Genomic DNA, 19,142 nt, shown 5'->3' on the forward strand with positions numbered 1-19,142 from the left:
TGCGAGAACTAATCAATCAATAAGCATGTATGAAGTGACTCCCAGGTGGGGGCCACTGAACTGCGTGATAGTGAGATAGAGGCAACAAATGAAATAAAGTTTATGTTCTCTCGGGTGAGGGGGCATCCAGCATGCAACCAAGCTATAAGAATTTACTAAGCACCTACTATGTGCCAAGTGCCGTGCTAGATGCATGGAATGCATGCATTGAGCCTCTGCTCAAATGAAAGTCCTTTGCCTTTAACGAACAGACATTCTACCATTCCTGGGAAATTTCTGTGACACACATTATTATGCTCAATGCCCGACACATAGTAGGTGCTTGAGAAGTATTTGCTGAAATGACTTGTGCCTTGCAGAGAAAGCTGGGCTTCAGAGGTGAAAAGGCCAGGGAGCATAGATGAGGGATGACCTGTCCCAGAGAAGAGATTTCTGGCCAGGAGAGAACCACAGCCCACAGGGTTGGCTCCTCAATGTCTAGACCAGACAGCTTCCAAGACTGTCTGGTTCTCTTGGTTCAGATGTTCTGTTCAAAGAGCACTTTTTCCCAGAATTCATTTTCTCAGGTTATTTATGTGCAGAAAACAGGTGCCTATGAGAGCGATGGGCTGGATCTTCCATATTCTGGTTACTGAGAAGGAAGAGCCCAAGAAGCACCATAGGGTTGTGGAGTAATACTTTCTAGCAGTATCCTGCCCCTTCCAAGTACCCTAACTTAACCACACACAGCCCCCCAAAGCTCCAGAGCCATACACGTCAGCCTAGATGCTCACTTGTTGAGAAGGATGTAGAGGGGAACTCTCAATTAGGGATGAGTTACACAGGATGGCCTCTGAGGTCCCTTCTAGCCCTGACATCCCATAATTCTGATACCTCATCGAGCAGGATTCAGTAAGAATCAAAGGAAAATCTGGGGACAGCAGAGCATTAACCTACCGTATTCTTCTCCCCTTAGGATTTCTGGTGCAATGTAATTTGGCGTCCCACAGAAAGTGCTTGTTGTGTCACCTGGGCCCAATCCTTCCTGTGGGGACAGATCATTGTGGGTGTTAATGAGCAAAACCTAGAGGGAATAAGTTGTCCTCCCCTCCCCATAACACTCAATCTTTCTCTCCCCGCCCCCCCCCCCCCACCTTGGGATCTGAGGATTGTGAAATTCACAGTTCACCCATAGCATGTGTCTAGCACCAATTAAACTGCCAGCTGATTATAACATGGTTCACTAATGCTGGATTCCTAAAACAGTCACTTAAACTAGCACTAGCTATTCTGCCCAAAGACTAGAAGGTAAATGCAAATGGTAAAGGGTAAACTTAGGGTCCCACTACAAGTAGGCAATATGACAAGAGACTTGAGGGGGGAAACATTCAGAAAGTGTATTTCCTCGCTTAAGTTGTGACAAAATGTAGGAACTAGAGGAAGGAAACACAATGGAGAAAGGGCATTTGGGTAGAGACCAATAGAAGAAAAAAGAGAAGTGATTTAGTCACAAATATACTATGGACCACCTAGACAGAAAAAAGCTAGGAGGTGTTCAGGAAACAGATCAACAGTCTGGCAAAGAAGCTCCACATAATAATGATGGGGGACTTCATTCATTAATCAAGGGCTGGAGCGCTCTCTCTGTCTCTGCTTAAGAGACTTGTGTTAGGGCTATTTTCATTCTTCAAAAAGTAGAGGAACCATGGAGGGGATTCTTTGGATCTCATTCATGGTCACCAACAGAGAAGAATTGGTGGTTGGAAGAAGCACCGAGAAGCACAACATTGCCACCTCTCTTCTAGAGTCTGTGGAAGAAGGAAGAAGGTTTATTCTGATCTGGAGCCTCAATTTGGTGAAGAAAGTTACAAAGGATTTAAGAGAAAAAGAATGAGCTGAGGCTGGAGAGGGAAATGCGTACTAATGAAAAAGCTTTTAGGATTTTCTGAAAAGCTCAACTGGTGGAAAAAGGGGAGGGTCAAAGGAGTGCTAGGTCTGCTGCTGCTGCAGGTGGTTGGGACAGGGATAAGTGACAACAGAGAGGCAGGTGGCTAAGCTGTTCAAGCCTTATTTTGCTCTTTCGTTCTCTGACAATGACCTTTACACTGGAAATGTCAGAACAAAAGTGACTAACAGAGAACCGATACCCAGGAAAGGTAAAGAGATCATCAGAGAGTTCCTTACTGTCCTTGGTAAATTTGATCACCCAGCCTAGCTCTGCTGCTGCTGAAAGAGCAGACAGCTGTGATGGTTAAGCCACTGTGGGTGATTATGTCAAAGAACATGGAAAAAATGAGAGAGAGAGCACAATATGGGAGAAGGGTGAACGTCCTGATTTAAAAAAAAGAAAAGAAAGCCAACAGAGTCTGTAATCAGTGCAGAGAGCCTGTCATCAATTCCTGGGGCAATTCTAGCATAGATCATTAAAAAGATGGTTGGTGAACACCTTAGAAAGGAGGAGGGATTATGAAAAGCTAGCACGAGGGGCAGCTAGATGGCGCAGTGGATAGAGCACCATCCCTGGCCCCAGTTGCCTCACTTAAAAAAAAAAAAAGAAAGAAAAGAAAAGCTAGCATGTCTTCTTCAGGAATGGGTTGTTCCAGTCTAACCACACTTTTGTTGTTGGGCAGGATTATTAAGCCAGTACACAGTGGAACACTGTGGATATGGCAAAGCTTTTGATAAATTTGCTTCTGCTATTCTTTCAGAAAAGATGGAATGACATAGGCTAGACAATCATACTAATAGATATTTGTACGGCATTAAAAGTATTGAGGTCAGCATGGCAAGAGGTCTCCAGTGGAGCACCCCAGGGATCTGTGTGTCACCTGGTGCCGTTTCATATTCTTATCAAAGACTTGGATAATGAAGGCAAAGATGGTGTGCATCATCAAATTATGTCAAGTGACACAAAACTGAGAGGAACAGCTAACACACTAAATGACAGGATCTATTTTTTTTTTAATTTAATTTTTTTATTTTTGCAGGGCAATTGGGGTTAAGTGACTTGCCCAAGGTCACATAGGTAGTAAGTGTCAAGTGCCTGAGGCCAGATTTGAACTCAGGTCCTCCTGAATCCAGGGCCAGTGCTCTATCCACTGAACCACCTAGCTGCCCAACAGTCAGGATCTAAAAAGGTCATGATGGATTAGAACGCAGAAAGATGAACTCTAAAAGGCAAAAAGTCAAGTCGTGCACTTGGGTTCAAGAAATTGACTTCACAAGAACAATATGGTGGAAGAATGCTTAGCCGTCAGGTGTTTCCAAGTCTTCTTCTTCTCCCCCCCCCCATTTTTTTTGGGGGGTGGGGCAATGGGGGTTAAGTGATTTGCCCAGGGTCACACAGCTGGTTAAGTGTCAAGTGTCTGAGGCCAGATTTGAACTCAGGTACTCCTAAATTCAGGGCCGGTGCTTTATCCACTGTGCCACCTAGCCACCCCCTCCAAGTCTTCTTATAGCTTACTTGCCCCCACGTTTTCTACTGTCCAGTGACACTGGCCTTGTGGCTGGTTCCTTACTCAAGACCATCTCCTGATTCTGGGCATTTTCACTGCCTGTACACCTTGTGCCTGGAATACTCTCTCTCCTCATCTCTGCACATAACTGGTAGACAAATGAGCTGATACACACAGATCTACTCCCACACAGGCAGATAGACACAGGCACAGCAAACAGACACATAGGCAGGTACATAAAAGGCAGAAGACTGCCTAGGTAAACAGAGACACAGATGGAAACGCACACAGGGAGATGCAGAAGCAGGCACAAGGGGGCACATGAAGGCAGCCCACAATCAGACTGTGCCCCATAGTACACAGTAGACCCAGCCAGGCAGAAACCCACACAGACAAGGGTACTTACCTTGCACATGCCGTAATCTGTCAATTTGATGTGACCTTCAGCATCTAAGAGGACATTATCTAGTTTTAAGTCCCTGTAGATAATTCCTCGTTCGTGGAGGAAGTTTAAAGCAATACATATTTCAGCAGCATAAAACCTTGGAGGGGGAAAAAACAAACCCCAAAACTATCAAAGTCTCATTGCTCCTTGAGGTGACAAGATGCAATTCAATTGAAAGGAAGAGATTCACAACTTCTAAAAATAGAGAGCCAACTAAAATCGAGCTGGGGGCAGGAGAGGAGGGTCTGATGCCATTTCTCTTACAATGAAGGTGATTTCTTAAAAGTTTTCTCAAAATAACCAGGTGAGATGGATGTCTTTCCCCCTGTACCGAGTCCAGCCCTTGCTAATCCATTCTCCTGAGAGTGCAAAATTCAAAGCTGACCTGTCAGATTCAGGTCACCAACCCCAATTACAGTTTGAACTTGCCATCGGTTCCTCTCAGTGGCAAAGTTAAGTCAAGATGAATGAGGCACTAGAGACATCACTCAGACCCCTCTAGGGAGCTCAGCAGCCGAGGAAATGGCCCCTGAGCTCCATCCAGCAGACAACTATCACCGCTCAGGAAATGGTGCTAGGCTCTGGACACAAAATACACTCCAAGAATATTTGTGAAACTAAACCAGTGGCTTACAGGGAGTGACAGAGCTGGAAAGAATGGTCGGGACAATCGGACATATAACATTGTCATTTTACAGAGAAAGAAACTGAGGTCAAGAGAGAGGAAAGGACTTGTTCGAGGTGATACAGATAGCATAGAACAATGTGGGGATTTAAACCCAGCTCCTCAGAATGTAACTCCAGTGGGATTCTTCCCACCCTCACTTAGCTACAACTTACTTTTTAGAGAGGCAGGGTGGGATGGTAGAGGGAAGATCTCAATTTTAGCAAGACCCAGATTAAAATCCTGCCTCTGAAACTTACAAGCTGTGAATCTGGACAGATCACTTGGCTTCTGGGTCTCAGGAAACTTAATAATTTTTTGTTTTTTGTTTTTTTTAAACAGAAAGGCTAAAATAAAGGTACTCCATCATGTCCCTCCTAGTTCTGAAATCCTAATATTCTCTGTCCCTAGAGGGTCCCCACCCTCACACAGTCAGTATGGTATATTTGATAGAACTCTGGGGCTAAAGTCAGGAAGGTTTAAGTACAGGTTACCCAGGCACCTTAACCTCTTTGAGCCTCAGTTTCTTCATTCATAAAAATGGGGCCAAATGGTCCCAAGATCCCATGGCTATTGTGAGATTTCAATGACATAATATTTGGGGTTTTTTTTTTTTTTTTTAGTGAGGTAATTGGGGTTAAGTGACTTGCCTAGGGTCACACAGCTAGTAAGTGTTAAGTGTCTGAGGCCGGATTTGAACTCAGGTACTCCTGACTCCAGGGCTGGTGCACTGCGCCACCTAGCTGCCACGACATAATATTTGTAAAATGCTTAGAGAACCAACTTTACAGAGTAACACAGAGAGAGAGGTTAATGGAGACAGGGCCTTTATTAAAGGCAATGCGTCATCAGTAGCCTGGCCAAAGAGCATCTGGTTTTCTAATTGTCGTACACAACAACGCCGTGGAGTGGGCGCTGCCTGCCACATACCTGGCATGCTCTTCCGGAAGCTTTCTTTGCCTTTGCATATGAAACATGAGATCCCCTCCATTCACATACTCGATGACAAGGAATAACCTGAAAGAGAGAGGAGCTCATCAGAGACAGGCAGCTCCCCCGGGGAAGAAGGAACTCGGAGGTTTCCGGCAGAATCCAATCTGCAGCAGCTTAGATCTGATGGGGAAACCATCTTGTAGGGGAGGGGAAGAAAACCACAAAGAAAAATAATTTAGCAGAAAGTTTTATAAGCCACCCAGTAAAGACAAGGGGACATGAACCATGACAGAACAAGGCTTTGGTTTTTAATCTTTTTTTTTTAAATGACATATATGATGAATATTTTCTATGTTATTACATTTAGATATACTGAGATATATTCTAGTACAAATAACTTAGTATTTTAAATCCTTCCTCTTCCTTTTTTTTTTTTTTTTTAAAAATAAACAGGCAGTTTTCTTTTTTTGAAATACAGGTAAATAACTGTTTTATAAATAACATATACATATCAATTTATATAAATAATATATATGACAAAGTAATCTTAAACCAAACCAAAACATATATATTCGAATGAACTTCATTTTGTCTGCAGCAGTCATCTGGGATGGCTCACTGGTTATCCCTTCACCTTTTTGCTCCAAATATTTTGTAAACATGGGGTTTTTCTTTGTTTTTAAAGGATCCATTCATTCTTTTGAACATGTTCTGAACCCGGCGTTCCATTTTTCATTTCTTTGTACAAGCTCCCCCCCAGTGCCTACAATGCCTTCCCACCTCACATCTGTCTCTCCTAATCTCCAGCATCCTTCAAGGCCTTTTTCAATCCTCTTGAGGGCTGATGGCTTCACCTTCTTCAAAGCACCTTGCATTTTTTTCTCTTTGTACTTGTTACTTGCCCTTGATGTTTTGTTGTTGTAGCCTGGGCATGAAGGTAAAGAAATAACCCAATTGAACGAAGTAGAATGATCCCATTCCAAGGAAGCCTGTGATTCAAGCCCATGATCTTGGGGTCTTGTGTTTGGCTGAAGTTCATTCATCACATGTATTCTGTAGGAAGGGGGAGGGGCCGCAAGCTACATGATCAGCAGCTGACAGAGGAGGAACATAGATTAGAAGCAAGCTTTCCTTCTGGGCACCAGAGGTCAAGTGATGAGGACTCTCAGTCACAAAGAGCGTGAGCCTTTAGTCCAAGAGGCTTTGGGCTCTCCATGGGCCAATCAGACTAGGTCTTCATTCAAATATTCTCCATAGAGAAATCTGTGGTGCTAAATGGGGTCCCATAGAAATAAGAAGACCCAAATCTCTGTCCCTTGAATGTGCATTTGATTGGCTGAAGCCACTGGATGTCAGGGCTGGTGAACAAAGCAGGTCATCTCACCTTGTGGATGGATGCAGGGTTCAAGAGGAGCTCACCCACTCATGCTGAATGGGATTCCCAATGCTGAGCCCCAGGAGACTTTGAGCCTCAGCAGTATCACAGGACTATGATGTTCCATCTCCAGCGTCCTGGCCTTTGCATTGGGTCCATGCCCAGAACATCCTCCCTCCTCAAACTCCCTTTAAGGCTCAGCTCAAGTGTGTCCAAGTGGCCTCTCTTGATCCTTCCCCCTCAGTTATCAATGGTCTCTCCCTTCAAATCCCTTCAGATTTATTTGGTTTATGTCCTATCTTCCACATCTTTGGGCATGCTGTATCCCCTCTAATAGGATATAAGCTGTTGGTTGGCAGGGCTGCCTTCTCTTAATCGGCACTTAATTAATGTTTATGAATTGACTGTTTGTGCCCCAAGGCCCTAACACAGTGCCTGGCACATAGGAAGTGCTATAAATGTCAGCTATTCTTAGGATAATAAATGATATCACAGTCGTATCAGAGAACTTGGAAAGCGCACCCCATTTTTTGTTGTGTCTAATCACATTTGGAGAACTATCCAACAGACACAAACAGAAAAGACAACACTGGAACCTTTCAGAAATGCTGTCTCATCGCACAACATGATCTCTCTTCCTTATCCAAGCACTCTCGGGGACTACTCACCGTGAAACACACTCCAGCAGTGGAAACTGTTCCTGGGCATCAGTGCTGGCAGAAGAAAGGCAGCTCTGGCCAGGACAGAGATTGAGACCCTGTCTGCACTACTGGCTGCACATGGGTGCCCCACAGCTCAGTCCCCTCTGTTGGGGGTAACGCCAATACAGCTATTAGCTTCTGTTCTTACCCTAAGGCCCCATTTCGTGATGAAGAAGAAGGCCCCAAGCAGTCAACCCCAGTGAGCAAAGGCCCAGGGATGATACCTTCTATGCCTCGTGGAAAGAAAGAACTCTGGCTAAACCAGCATATTTATATGAAACTGAAAGGGAGAAGGGAGATGATACAGAGAAGGTAAGGAGGAAAAGCAGAAAGGGACAAGAATGTCAACAAGAGAAGCCACAGTGGGGATGGGATGAGCTATTCATTCATTCATTCATTCATTCATTCATTAGTCACTTTCACAGAAAGTGAAATGACTTCCCCAGGGTCACACAGCTATTAAGTGTCTGAGGCAGGTGCAGCACATTGTCCAATGCTCCCCTTAGGTGCCTCTAGTTTAAAGACAGTATGGTCTCTGACTTCATAGCACTGCCCGCAGAGAGTTTTCATTCTAGTAGAGGGGATACAACCTGCTCATTAACATTTATATAGAGCTTACTATGTGCCAGGTGTTTTACAAATATTATCCCATTTTGATCCTGACCATAAGCCTGAGAGGTAGGTGCTGTTTTTATCCTATTTTATAGACGAGGAAGCTGAGGCAAAGAGTTCAGTGACTTACCCAGGTTCACACAGCTAATAAGTATCTGAGGCCAGATTTGAACTCAGGTCTTCCTGGTTCCCAGCTCAGCGCTCTATCCACTGCACTACCTAGCTCTAATATATCAACATAAATGAATGCAGTACAGCATCCTATAGTGTCACACCCCCATGTCCCAACAGCATTTAAAAGGGCTAGTAACAGAAGGATTATACTCATTCTACTAGACCCTTAGTAAGCTTCTTGAAGGCAGTGACTGACTTTTGCCTTTTTTTTCCCTATTACTTTATACATAGCACAGTGTCTGGCATATAGAAAAATGCTTACTGACTAAAGAGTAATGGTAGGAAGTCCTTCCAACTCCTCCCTAATACCCTAGGGTTGGGGTGAGGTTCTTCTTTCAAGGGAAAGGCATTTGAGACCTATGAAAAGTGGACATTTCACACTTGGAAGAGCCCCACTTCTCCCAGGGACGTGTTAACTGGACAGTTGCCTAAGACCAACTACCAGTCTATTCAAGACAAGTATTAATTTGGTGCCTACTGTATGCAAAGCACCTGATGCCAAGTTGGCAATACAAGACAAATAAAAACAGTCCCCTTTCTCAACAACCTTACATTCTATTGAAGAACACACAGATGAATAAAAACAAGACAAACTGAACAAGGAGACAACACTAACAAGCCAATTACTTCCCAAGTGCTTTCTGAATCTGACAGAAAACAGCCCTCCCCATGCGAAAGAGGATTCAGAGGGTGGTGGTCAAGGGAAACACTCAAAAAAGCTTAAGAAATGTCACAACCTGAGAGCTCTCAGCTGATGGCGATTGAGATGAAAAACAACATTCCTGAGAATTAGAAATGAAACATGACCCAACCAAAGAGAATCATCAAGTTACTGACAAGGCTAATTCAGCCTCACCAAGGTGAGGAAGGAAAGAGTCCGGGAGGGGGGAAAAACAAGGCTGATGGGTACAACAGTCTCCCTTTTCCCCATCAAAAAGGAGGATGGGGAGCAGCTAGATGGTGCAGTGGATAGAGCACTGGCCCTGGATTCATGAGGACCTTAGTTCAAATCCGACCTCAAACACTTAACACTTACTAGCTGTGTGATCCTGGGCAAGTCACTTAACCCCAATTGCCTCAAAAAAGAAAAAAAAAGGGAAGATGACTCACTTTTGCCTGGTAGGTGGGAAACCTGGCAGACTCCCATGCCAGGGAATGGAAGTTTAATACATCATCAATTCTACCTCTCAACTGGGAGAACATGAGCTTTTCCTTCAGCAGAAGAGTGAGGTGAGAGAGGGATTGAGAGCTGTTTTCCCATCCCAGAGGAGCTGTGGTCCAAGTGCTTTTGGGACCATCCTTATTACAACACCCGCATAGCAGTGAGGTACATGAATTTCCACTGTAAGAGGCTATGTAAGCACATGTTAAAAAAAATTCAATACCAAGAAACACCTATGTGGTACCTAAAATGTGTCAAGAACTGTCCTTGGTGCTGGAGATTCAAAAGCACCCGTTAAAACACAACCCTGCCTTCTACTCTATGAACAAATACAAAATAATTCCATGACTGAGAGGGGTATCTTTGGGGTGGGGGCACTCACCCACCCTGGGAATAGAGATAGCCTCTCCTCTATCTCGGGAGGCTATCATGTCTAGTATTTAGCTTGGGAGATGATTTGACTGCATGGATATTCACATGCTCATCCAGACACCCCTAATACTTCATGGAGGCATGATTTCTTCTACATGAGTATGCCCTCCACAGAAGCAGCCCTCTTCCATGGCCTATTCTGCTCTGGTCAGCTTGGTCTCAGGAGTCTGTCCACGCCAGGAAGACATAGGTGGGCCCTTGGTGATTCAAAGCCATTCCAGTATGGACAGTCCTGAGAGTTCTCCATCCATTGGTACAGGCTTTGAAACCCATGATCACACTAGTATGAGAAATAGAAGAATATATAACAAAAAGACTCAAATGGTAAAATTCAGGATTTTGGGGGGTCCACACTTGGGGTTTCATCATTGTAAGGAGTTTCCATTGGGGGGATTCCTTCTATCAATGCAGATCAGCACCTATCCAGAAACTTATAATCTTGGAGAGTTGCCACTGGGAAGTTAAGTGACTTGCCCAGGATCACATAGCTAATGTCTGAGGCCTGATTTTGAACTAAGGTCGTCCTGACTCCAGGCCTGGGGCTCTATCCACTGTGCCACCTAGCTGCCCTTAGCTCATTAGGGATGGTCTAACTAAATGTCTTTCCCTGATGATTTTTTTTTTTTTGGTGAGGTAATTGGGGTTAAGTGACTTGCCCAGGGTCACACAGCTAGCAAAGTGTTAAGTGTCTGAGGCTGGATTTGAACTCAGGTCCTCCTGAATCCAGGGCCGGTGCTCTATCCACTGCACCGTCTAGCTGCCCCCCCCCAGCTCCCGCCCCGATGCTTTTGAACTGAGTTTTCATCATTTTAGGCAATGTAAATGGAAGGTGGGCGAGAAGAGGCCATTTGAGATGTCACCATCTGGCAGGTGAGTGAAGAATGAAATGACTCCATGCAGCTAATTGTCATTTAAAATTCATTGTTCTACGCTGGAATTAAAAATGAAACTTACTTACAAATTGAAAATTACCCTTTTAAATTTTTTTGAGTTTTATTAATGCTTCCCCCCCCCCCCCCCCCCCGGGCCAATCCATAGATGAAGAAGACTCCCTTCTTCACAGACCGTTCCCTTGTAAGGAAGAAGCACAGTCATGTATGCGCCATTCTACACCTACAGTCCACGACCTCTCTCCAGAGTAAACAGAGCTGGAAGGGAGTTAATGGCTATCTAGTCCAAACCCTTCATTTTATATAGTAAAGGAAACTGAGACCCAGAGATATTAACGGAATTCCCTGCTTTTCTCCCAGGCACCCAGTGCTCTTCTCCTCTGGACCCCACATCCAGTCAGGCATCTGTCCTCCCAGCAGAATGTAACCTTACTAAGGGGAAGAATTGCTTGTCACTGACATTCAACCATATTCCATTAATCCCCCTTACTCACTCTATGGTTGAACCAAACTGGACATCGGGCTTTTCATCATGTGACATTCTTTCTCTGATCTCAGTATTCTATTGTACATACAACAGTGCTGCGCACATATGCCACTCCTGGAATGGACGAGGGATTTCACTGATGTAAGGTAAATCTCAATGAGCAAACTTCCTCTACCAGTGGAAATTAGTGTTTGCTCATGTCACAGAGTCTCAGAGAGCTGACCAGTAGTGACACAAAGCTGGCATTGAAATCAGGTGTGTTGGAGGAGGGACAACACACTGCTGCTCCTCTCCTTGCACATAGTAGGCGATTAATAAATGCCTCTTGGCATGACTAAGACACATTAATTGTTCCTTTTTGGTTTTTGCAGGGCAACGACGGTTAAGTGACTTGCCCAGGGTCACACAGCTAGTAAGTGTCAAGTATCTGAGGCCGAATTTGAACTCAGGTCCTCCTGAATCCAGGGCTGGTGCTTTACCCATTGTGCCACCTAGCTGCCCCACGATGATCTCTTTATTGCTAAATCCAGTGGCCTTGTTCTCAATCCTCATCCTTCTTGACGTCACCAGTGCATCAGACAATGTTGATCACCCTCTTTTCCAGGATACTTTCTGGGCTCTTTCTGTTCTCCTCCCACTTCTCTGACCATTCTGTCTGTCTCCTTTATTGGACATTCTGTCCCCATAACTATAGGGACAGAAGGCTCTGTCTTGGGCCCTTTGCTTTGCTCTTTCAACACCAAAGCTTAGCACAATGCCTGACACACAGTGGGTGCTTAACAAATGTTTATTGATTGACTGGTTGATCTAAGCGCTCACATCCCTTCCCATCCATCAGTTTGCAGATGACCTCCAGATTCATGCCTAGACCTAGTCTTTCTCCTGCCCTTCCAGCACCAAATGCCTGTTGATCACATTCCCCTGGATATCCTGTAGACACCTCAAATTCAAATTGTCCAAAATAAAACTTACGCTTTTCCTTCTGAAAACTTTCCTCTCTTCTGAGCTCCCCAATTCCCTACCAAGGGCCCTACTATCCTATGCTTACAACCTCAATGTCTCACTCTGGTCCATCCCACATATCTAATCAGTTACCATCTTCTCAAGTCAACCTTCACAACATCTCGCACTGGTCATTCCCTTCGCTGACAGGGCCTTGGTGAAGGACTAGCACCATGTCCCCCAAACTCTGCTTCCAGACTATTCCTTTCTGATCCAACCTCCATCTAATTTCCAAGGTGACACACCTAAAGGACATGCATGACCATGGCATCCTTTGGCTCTAGAAACCTCAGTAACTTCCTACTAAATGTAACAGAGCATGCAGACTCCTGTAGCATTTAAAGCTCTTCACAGTCTGGCTCCCAATTATCTTTCAAGACTTATCTCGGGGCAGCTAAATGGCTTAGTGAATAAAGCACTGGCCCTGGATTCAGGAGGACCTGAGTTCAAGTCCGGCCTCACCTGACACTTACTAGCTGTGTGACCCTAGCCAAGTCACTTAACCCCCACTGCCTGGCCAAAAAAAAAAAAGAAAAAAGAGAAAAGAGAAAGGAAAGATTTATCTCCCACTCATCTCTTTCATACCTCTCCCATTCCCTGGATATGCTCTTCAATCTCCCGCCTCTATGCCTTCCCATGATCTGTACCGCACACCCAGAGTGCCCTCCTTTCACACCTTAGATCCTTTAAGACTTAAGAGTGTTCTGCTACAAGAAGCAGTCAGTGCTCCATGCCCCCTCCCCCATTACTTTGTCTATATGTTTTGTTTATTTCTCTGTATACATGTTGTTTCATCTCAATTGAATGGAAGCTCCTTGAAGGCAGGTGCTATTGCATCATTGCATTGCTTTTCTATCTTCAGCACCTAGCACAGTGTCTGGTATAGAGCAGGCATTTAATGAATGTTTGTCCAATAGATGAATGTTAGATTAGAGCAGTGGTATCAAACTCAAATAGAAATACAGCCTAAAAAAAGAAGAAAGAAGAAATACAGCTTAAACAATAATAATAATAATAATAAATTAGATTGTAAGCTCCTTGAAGGCAGGGGTGATCTTTTGCCTCTTTTTCTATTTCCAGCACTTAGCATAGTACCTGACACCTAGCAGACATTTAATAAATGGTGATTGAAATACTGACTTAGAAAACCACTTAGTAACATTATCTGGCTCCTCTCAGAACTATGCTTCCTCTTATTCCCTCAAATATACCACTCTCTGATTTAGTAAAAGGAAAGGGGGGCAGCTAGGTGGTGCAGTGGATAAAGCACTGGCCCTGGATTGAGGAGAACCTGAGTTCAAATCCAACTTCAGACACTTGACGCTTACTAGCTGTGTGACCCTGGGCAAGTCACTTAACCCTCATTGCCCAGTGCAAAAACAAAACAACAACAACAACAACAACAACAACAAAAGGAAAGGAGGGTCTCCTTATTGGGCAAGAGGGAGGAAGAGAATAAGCATTTATAACATAATGTCTATTACATACTAATAGTATCTAGTTTTATCATTTTTATTTACTATCATCATCTCATTAATTGCCTGATAAGCAGGCCATATTGCATCACTATGTGTCTAGGCCTAGCTCACACCCTATCCCCTCCAAGAGGTCAAAGAATAATGGAGGGGGCAGCTAGATGGAGCAGTGGCTAAAGCACTGGCCCTGGATTCAGAAGGACCTGAGTTCAAATGCAACCTCAGACACTTGACACTAGCTGTGTGACCTTGGGCAAGTCACTTAACCCTCATTGGAGGAAAACAGTTGGAAGGGATCTCAGAGGCTTGCAAGTACAATCTCTAGCTAAGATGATGCTCAGGCTCTGCCTTCTGCCTTCCCAGGTGTCTCCCTCCCTCCCTCCCTAACTACCTCATCTCCAAGTAGTTTGTATTGATCTGTATTCTAGTCCTTTATATTTATGCTGATTATGCTTATATAGGTTCTGGTCTCCCCCACTGAAAGGTAAGTACATCAACAGTACAGGGATTGGAAGATCACGGTGAATAAGGCTCTAGAAATCTATCCCTCCGGCTATTTCCTGCTTTGGCCAGAGCCTGCAGTGAGGTCATAATGCCTTATTTCTGGTATTAATCATTGCCATGGCAACAGGCTCATGTCATATACATGGGTGTGCCAGGTTCAGCCCAGGACCAAGCAGAAATAAATGTCAAGGAAGAGCTGGAGAGAACGAACAGGGATGCTCAGCCATCCCTGAGGACCAATGAAAACAACGGCAAAGAATGCCCAAACCGTAAGGCTGAATGTTTCTGAGAAACCTTCCCCTGGGTCACAGCCCCATTTGTTAGCTTTCCTCGTGTCCCATCTGGAATCCCAGAATCAGAGAATCTCAGGGTGAGAAGAGACCTCTGAAGCCATCTTGGTACAGCAGAAAAGGCACTGGGGCTCCGGGGTCAGAGGACATGAAATGCACAAGCATTTCAGGAAGAACTAACAAACAATGTGATGCCCTTCACTCATTGAATGATTCCACCATTTCTAGGACATAACACTCCACACCTCCATACCTTTGCATTGGCTATGACCTATACCTGAAATGCCACTTCTGCACCAGTCTCTATAACTGCTCTGCTTTATTTCCTGGCATCCCGACCTTCCTTTAAGACTCAGCTCAAATCTCACCTTCCAAGAGAGGCCTTTCCTATGGCTAGGGCCGTCCCTCTGAGATCACCTCCCATTTACACTGTGTACCTTATATCACACTGGTGCCTGCACATTATTTCCCCAATTAGATTGTAAGCCCATGTTTGTGCCTTTCCTTGTATCTCCAATACTTAGCACAATGCCTGGCACATAGTAGGTGTTTAATAAATGCTTGTTGACCAATGGATTGATTCCACTCCTGCATGGTTCTGATATTACAGGGCCTAGCAAAGGACAGGGGGACAGAGAGCTAAACAGGATGGCAGAGGTCTGCTCCGACTTTGAGGTGCTGGGTGATTCACCACCAAGTATTTTACTCACTAATTTATTTGGCAGGTAGCTGCTGCCACCATTAGGGACTCCGGAACATAACTGACCATAGTCCTCGTTGTGCTCCTCGGAACATAGTTACCTGCTCTGGATGTAGGGGAAGTTAGAAGTTCAAAAGGAAGAGGCAGGACTGCTCAGTGTGGACCTCAGGCTAAACCCTGATGGGAAGCCCTGGCCTTTCAAGGATCCTGCCTCATCTGCAGGAGGCAGGCCTCATGGCTGTCCACAAGCATATCATTTCTCCCATTTGGCCCTTTGCCTCCATCCACATGTATACAACCAGAATTCAGGACCTCGGGGCGGCTAGGTGGCACAGTGGATAAAGTACCGTCCCTGGATTCAGGAGGACCTGAGTTCAAATCCGACCGCAGACACTTGACACTTACTAGCTGTGTGACCCTGGGCAAGTCACTTAACCCCCATTGCCCCGCAAAAAAAAAAAAAAAAAAAAAGAAAAGAAAAAAAAAGAAAGAAAGAATTCAGGACCTTATCACCTAGTGAAATGGTCACCTAATGGTTCTCCCCAGGTCTAATCCCATTCCTCTTTCCTACTAGTTCTAAGTGTTACCAGTGATTTTCATTCCCCAAAGGGATACATCACTCCCCAAGCTCAATAAATTCCAGTGGCTCCCAATAGATGCTCAGATAAAGTAAGAAATCCTTGGCATGGCCCAATCATAATCTAAGGCCCACCTATTTTTCATTACTCTTTAATTCATGCACTCGACTTTGTAGTCAACTCAGGCGACTGAGTCTCCCTGGAACTTGGCACACCACCTCACACATTAATTATCGCTAGCAAACTCCAACCATCCAACCACAACACGTCTTGCCAGGATACTCCATGAATCCACCCATGTTAGAAAGTAAGTTCTCTGAGGGCAGGAACTGTCCGTATTTTGTCTTTGTATCATAGAATTTCAGAGCTGGAAATTATCTCAATGGGCATCCAGGTCAAGATAATTCCTGTCCTCACACACAGTAAGCACTTAAGAAATCCTCTGCATTCATGCCTAACTGGAAAAGGATCCAATCGAAAGTACCGTAGATCGATGATCCTCCAGCAATTGCTTGAAGACTCACTACCTTCCGAGGCAACCCAGCTCACTGTGGAATAAACTCTCACTGCAGAGTTTATGCTGCCCAGTCAAAAGTACCTTTGCGGGCAGCTAGGTGGCGCAGTGGATAGAGCACTGGCCCTGGAGTCAGGAGGACCTGAGTTCAAATCTGGCCTCAGACACTTGACACTTACTAGCTGTGTGACCCTGGGCAAGTCACTTAACCCCGATTGCCTCACTAAAAACAACAAAAAAACCCCCCCAAAACCAAAAATGTACCTTTGCATAAGCAGGCTCTACAAAGCACAAACGGGAAGTAATCAAGAGAGACTGGAAAGCATTAGCATTAAGGAAAGAGGTCCTGAAGAAAATGGGATTTCAGCTGGAGCTTGAGAAGTCAACAACAGTGTGGGGGCGGTGCTTTCATTATTCCCACTTCAGAGATGAGTAAACTGAGGTATGTGACTTGTCCAGGGCCACAGAACAGCTACTAAGTGCTAAGGTGGGATTCAAACTCCGGTTTTCTTTACTCCACATTCAATGCCCTCTCCACCATGACAAGCTGCCACTGCACCCTTTATAACACATAATTTAGCACCTAATTCTACTTTGTCTCATGTTGTTGATTCGTGAGAAGTAAATTCTGACTTTTTGACCTCTAAGACTCAGCTCAGATGCTACTTTCTGTAACAGAACTATGCCAGTCCCCAGCGCCTGGCTGCTCCCAACCCAGCAAGTGCTGAAGCTTTACCCTCTAAGGTTAACTCCCACCTACTTTCTATACAGGGCATCCCAAGCTTTAATAGGTCTTTGTTCCTATTGTTCAATTGGGTCCGACTCTCCATGACTCCATCTGGGGTTTTCTTGTAGGTACTGAAGCAGTTTGCCATTTCCTTCTTTGGCTTATTTTCCAGATGAAGAAACTGAGACAAAGAGGGTTAAGTGACTTGTCCAGGGTCACACAGCTAGTGTCTGAGGCTGAATTTGAACTCAGGTCTTCCTGAATCCAGGTTGGGCGCTCTATTCACTGAACCATCTAGTTGCTCTTTAATAGCTTAAAAATGTACAAAGACAGAGGCAGCTATGTGGTGCAGTGGATAAAGCACTGGCCCTGGATTCAGAAGGACCTGAGTTCAAATCCGACCTCAGACACTTGACACTTACCAGCTGTGTGACCCTGGGCAAGTCACTTAACCCTCATTGCCCCGCACCCCCCCAAAAATGTACAAAGACTTTGGGGATACCTTGGACATCTTTTACTCACCAAAGTGTGTATATGTGATCTCCTTCGGGGAAATGTAAGCTCCTGGAGGTCAGGGGTCACTTCTACCATTTTCTTTGCAGCTTCAGCTGTTAGTAAATAGTCTGGCACATAGTCAGCCCCTAATAAATGTCAACTTCTGTGGAGCAGGGCCCTTATCTCCTATTTCATGTCTCCCCCTTCCTCTCAGGGTGTTTGTATCCAATAACCACTCAGGAGACTGAAGGGTCTGAGCTGGAAGCGTGAGCTTGGCCATTCTGAGCTGTCAGTGAAGCCACAGAGATAATGTTCTTCATGCTCCATTTTCCCAATTCACTGAGTGACTTAGAATCTCACGGGATTTTGAGTCAGAAGGTGAACAAGAATAATCATTACTATGAACATGAATCAGGCATCAAAAATGCCATTACCAAGGCTTGCAAAGCACTTTCCACATGGCATCTCAATCGATCCTTAGGTCAAGTAATTCAGCTGGGAAAGAAACACCAAGGAATGGAGCAGTGACTTGCCCCAGGTCTCACAGGGAGTACATGGCAAAGTCAGGATTCGGCAAAGTCAGGATTCAAACCCAGGGCTCCTGACAATGAAGTAACCTTTTATAAAAGCTTCGCCTCTAAAACAATATCAGGGGGCGGCTAGGTGGCGCAGTGGATAGAGCACCGGCCCTGGAGTCAGGAGTACCTGAGTTCAAATCCGGCCTCAGACACTTAACACTTACTAGCTGTGTGACCTTGGGCAAGTCACTTAACCCCAAATGCCTCACTTAAAAAAAACAACCCGATATCGATATTTCCAATGAAGAGAGATGACTTCATGTCTACTAGACCCCTACAGGAGGAGAAGTCATATATTATTATTTTTTTTTTTTAAGTGAGGCAATTGGGGTTAAGTGACTTGCCCAGGGTCACACAGCTAGTAAGTGTTAAGTGTCTGAGGCCGGATTTGAACTCAGGTCCTCCTGACTCCAGGGCCGGTGCTCTATCCACTGCGCCACCTAGCTGCCCCAAAGTCGTATATTATTAGGAGTTGGCCCAACAAGTGGAATTAATAGGCATGTTGTGAGTTCCCACCCCAGGATCAGACCCCATGAGTGACCATTCCACTGTGCTGAATTGAAGACATGAGGCAAGAGTTACTACATGGTACATGCGCGCGCGCACGCACACACACACACACACACACACACACACACAATGATGTTGTAGGAACAAGAGAGTTGAGAACATTGACTAGGAATTGATTGCATCCATCTATCAATAACCCTCCTAAGCCAAATAGCTCATCATAAACTCCATGAGCACCTACAGCTGAGGGAAACCTTGGAAGGAGCATGCAAAAAGCTATTTTGAAATCCAGAACTAAACACATGTGTAATGATTCTTTTTTCTTTTTTTTCTTTTGGGTGGTTAAGTGACTTGCCCAGGGTCACACAGCTAGTAAGTGTCTGAGGCCAGATTTGAACTCGGGTCCTCCTGACTCCAGGGCTGGTGCTCTATCTACTGCGCCAACTAGCTGCCCCTGTAA

General features: G+C 44.8%; 1 protein-coding gene across 4 annotated transcripts in view; it reads right to left on the reverse strand.

The window, feature by feature from the left end:
• The window catches only part of PRKCZ (protein kinase C zeta), a 249,670-nt gene that overhangs the window by 22,351 nt on the left and 208,177 nt on the right, over positions 1–19,142 (reverse strand). For all 4 annotated transcript variants that reach the window (XM_043993093.1, XM_043993096.1, XM_043993095.1 and 1 more), the window contains 3 exons: positions 5,474–5,560; positions 3,841–3,976; positions 937–1,024 (listed from right to left, as the gene is read on the reverse strand). In XM_043993093.1, coding sequence (XP_043849028.1) covers positions 937–1,024; positions 3,841–3,976; positions 5,474–5,560 — 311 coding nt within the window. The remainder of the gene's footprint in view (positions 1–936; positions 1,025–3,840; positions 3,977–5,473; positions 5,561–19,142) is intronic.

Source organism: Dromiciops gliroides, chromosome 3 (genome assembly GCF_019393635.1).
Source record: "Dromiciops gliroides isolate mDroGli1 chromosome 3, mDroGli1.pri, whole genome shotgun sequence".
NCBI classification, from domain to species: Eukaryota; Metazoa; Chordata; class Mammalia; order Microbiotheria; family Microbiotheriidae; genus Dromiciops; species Dromiciops gliroides.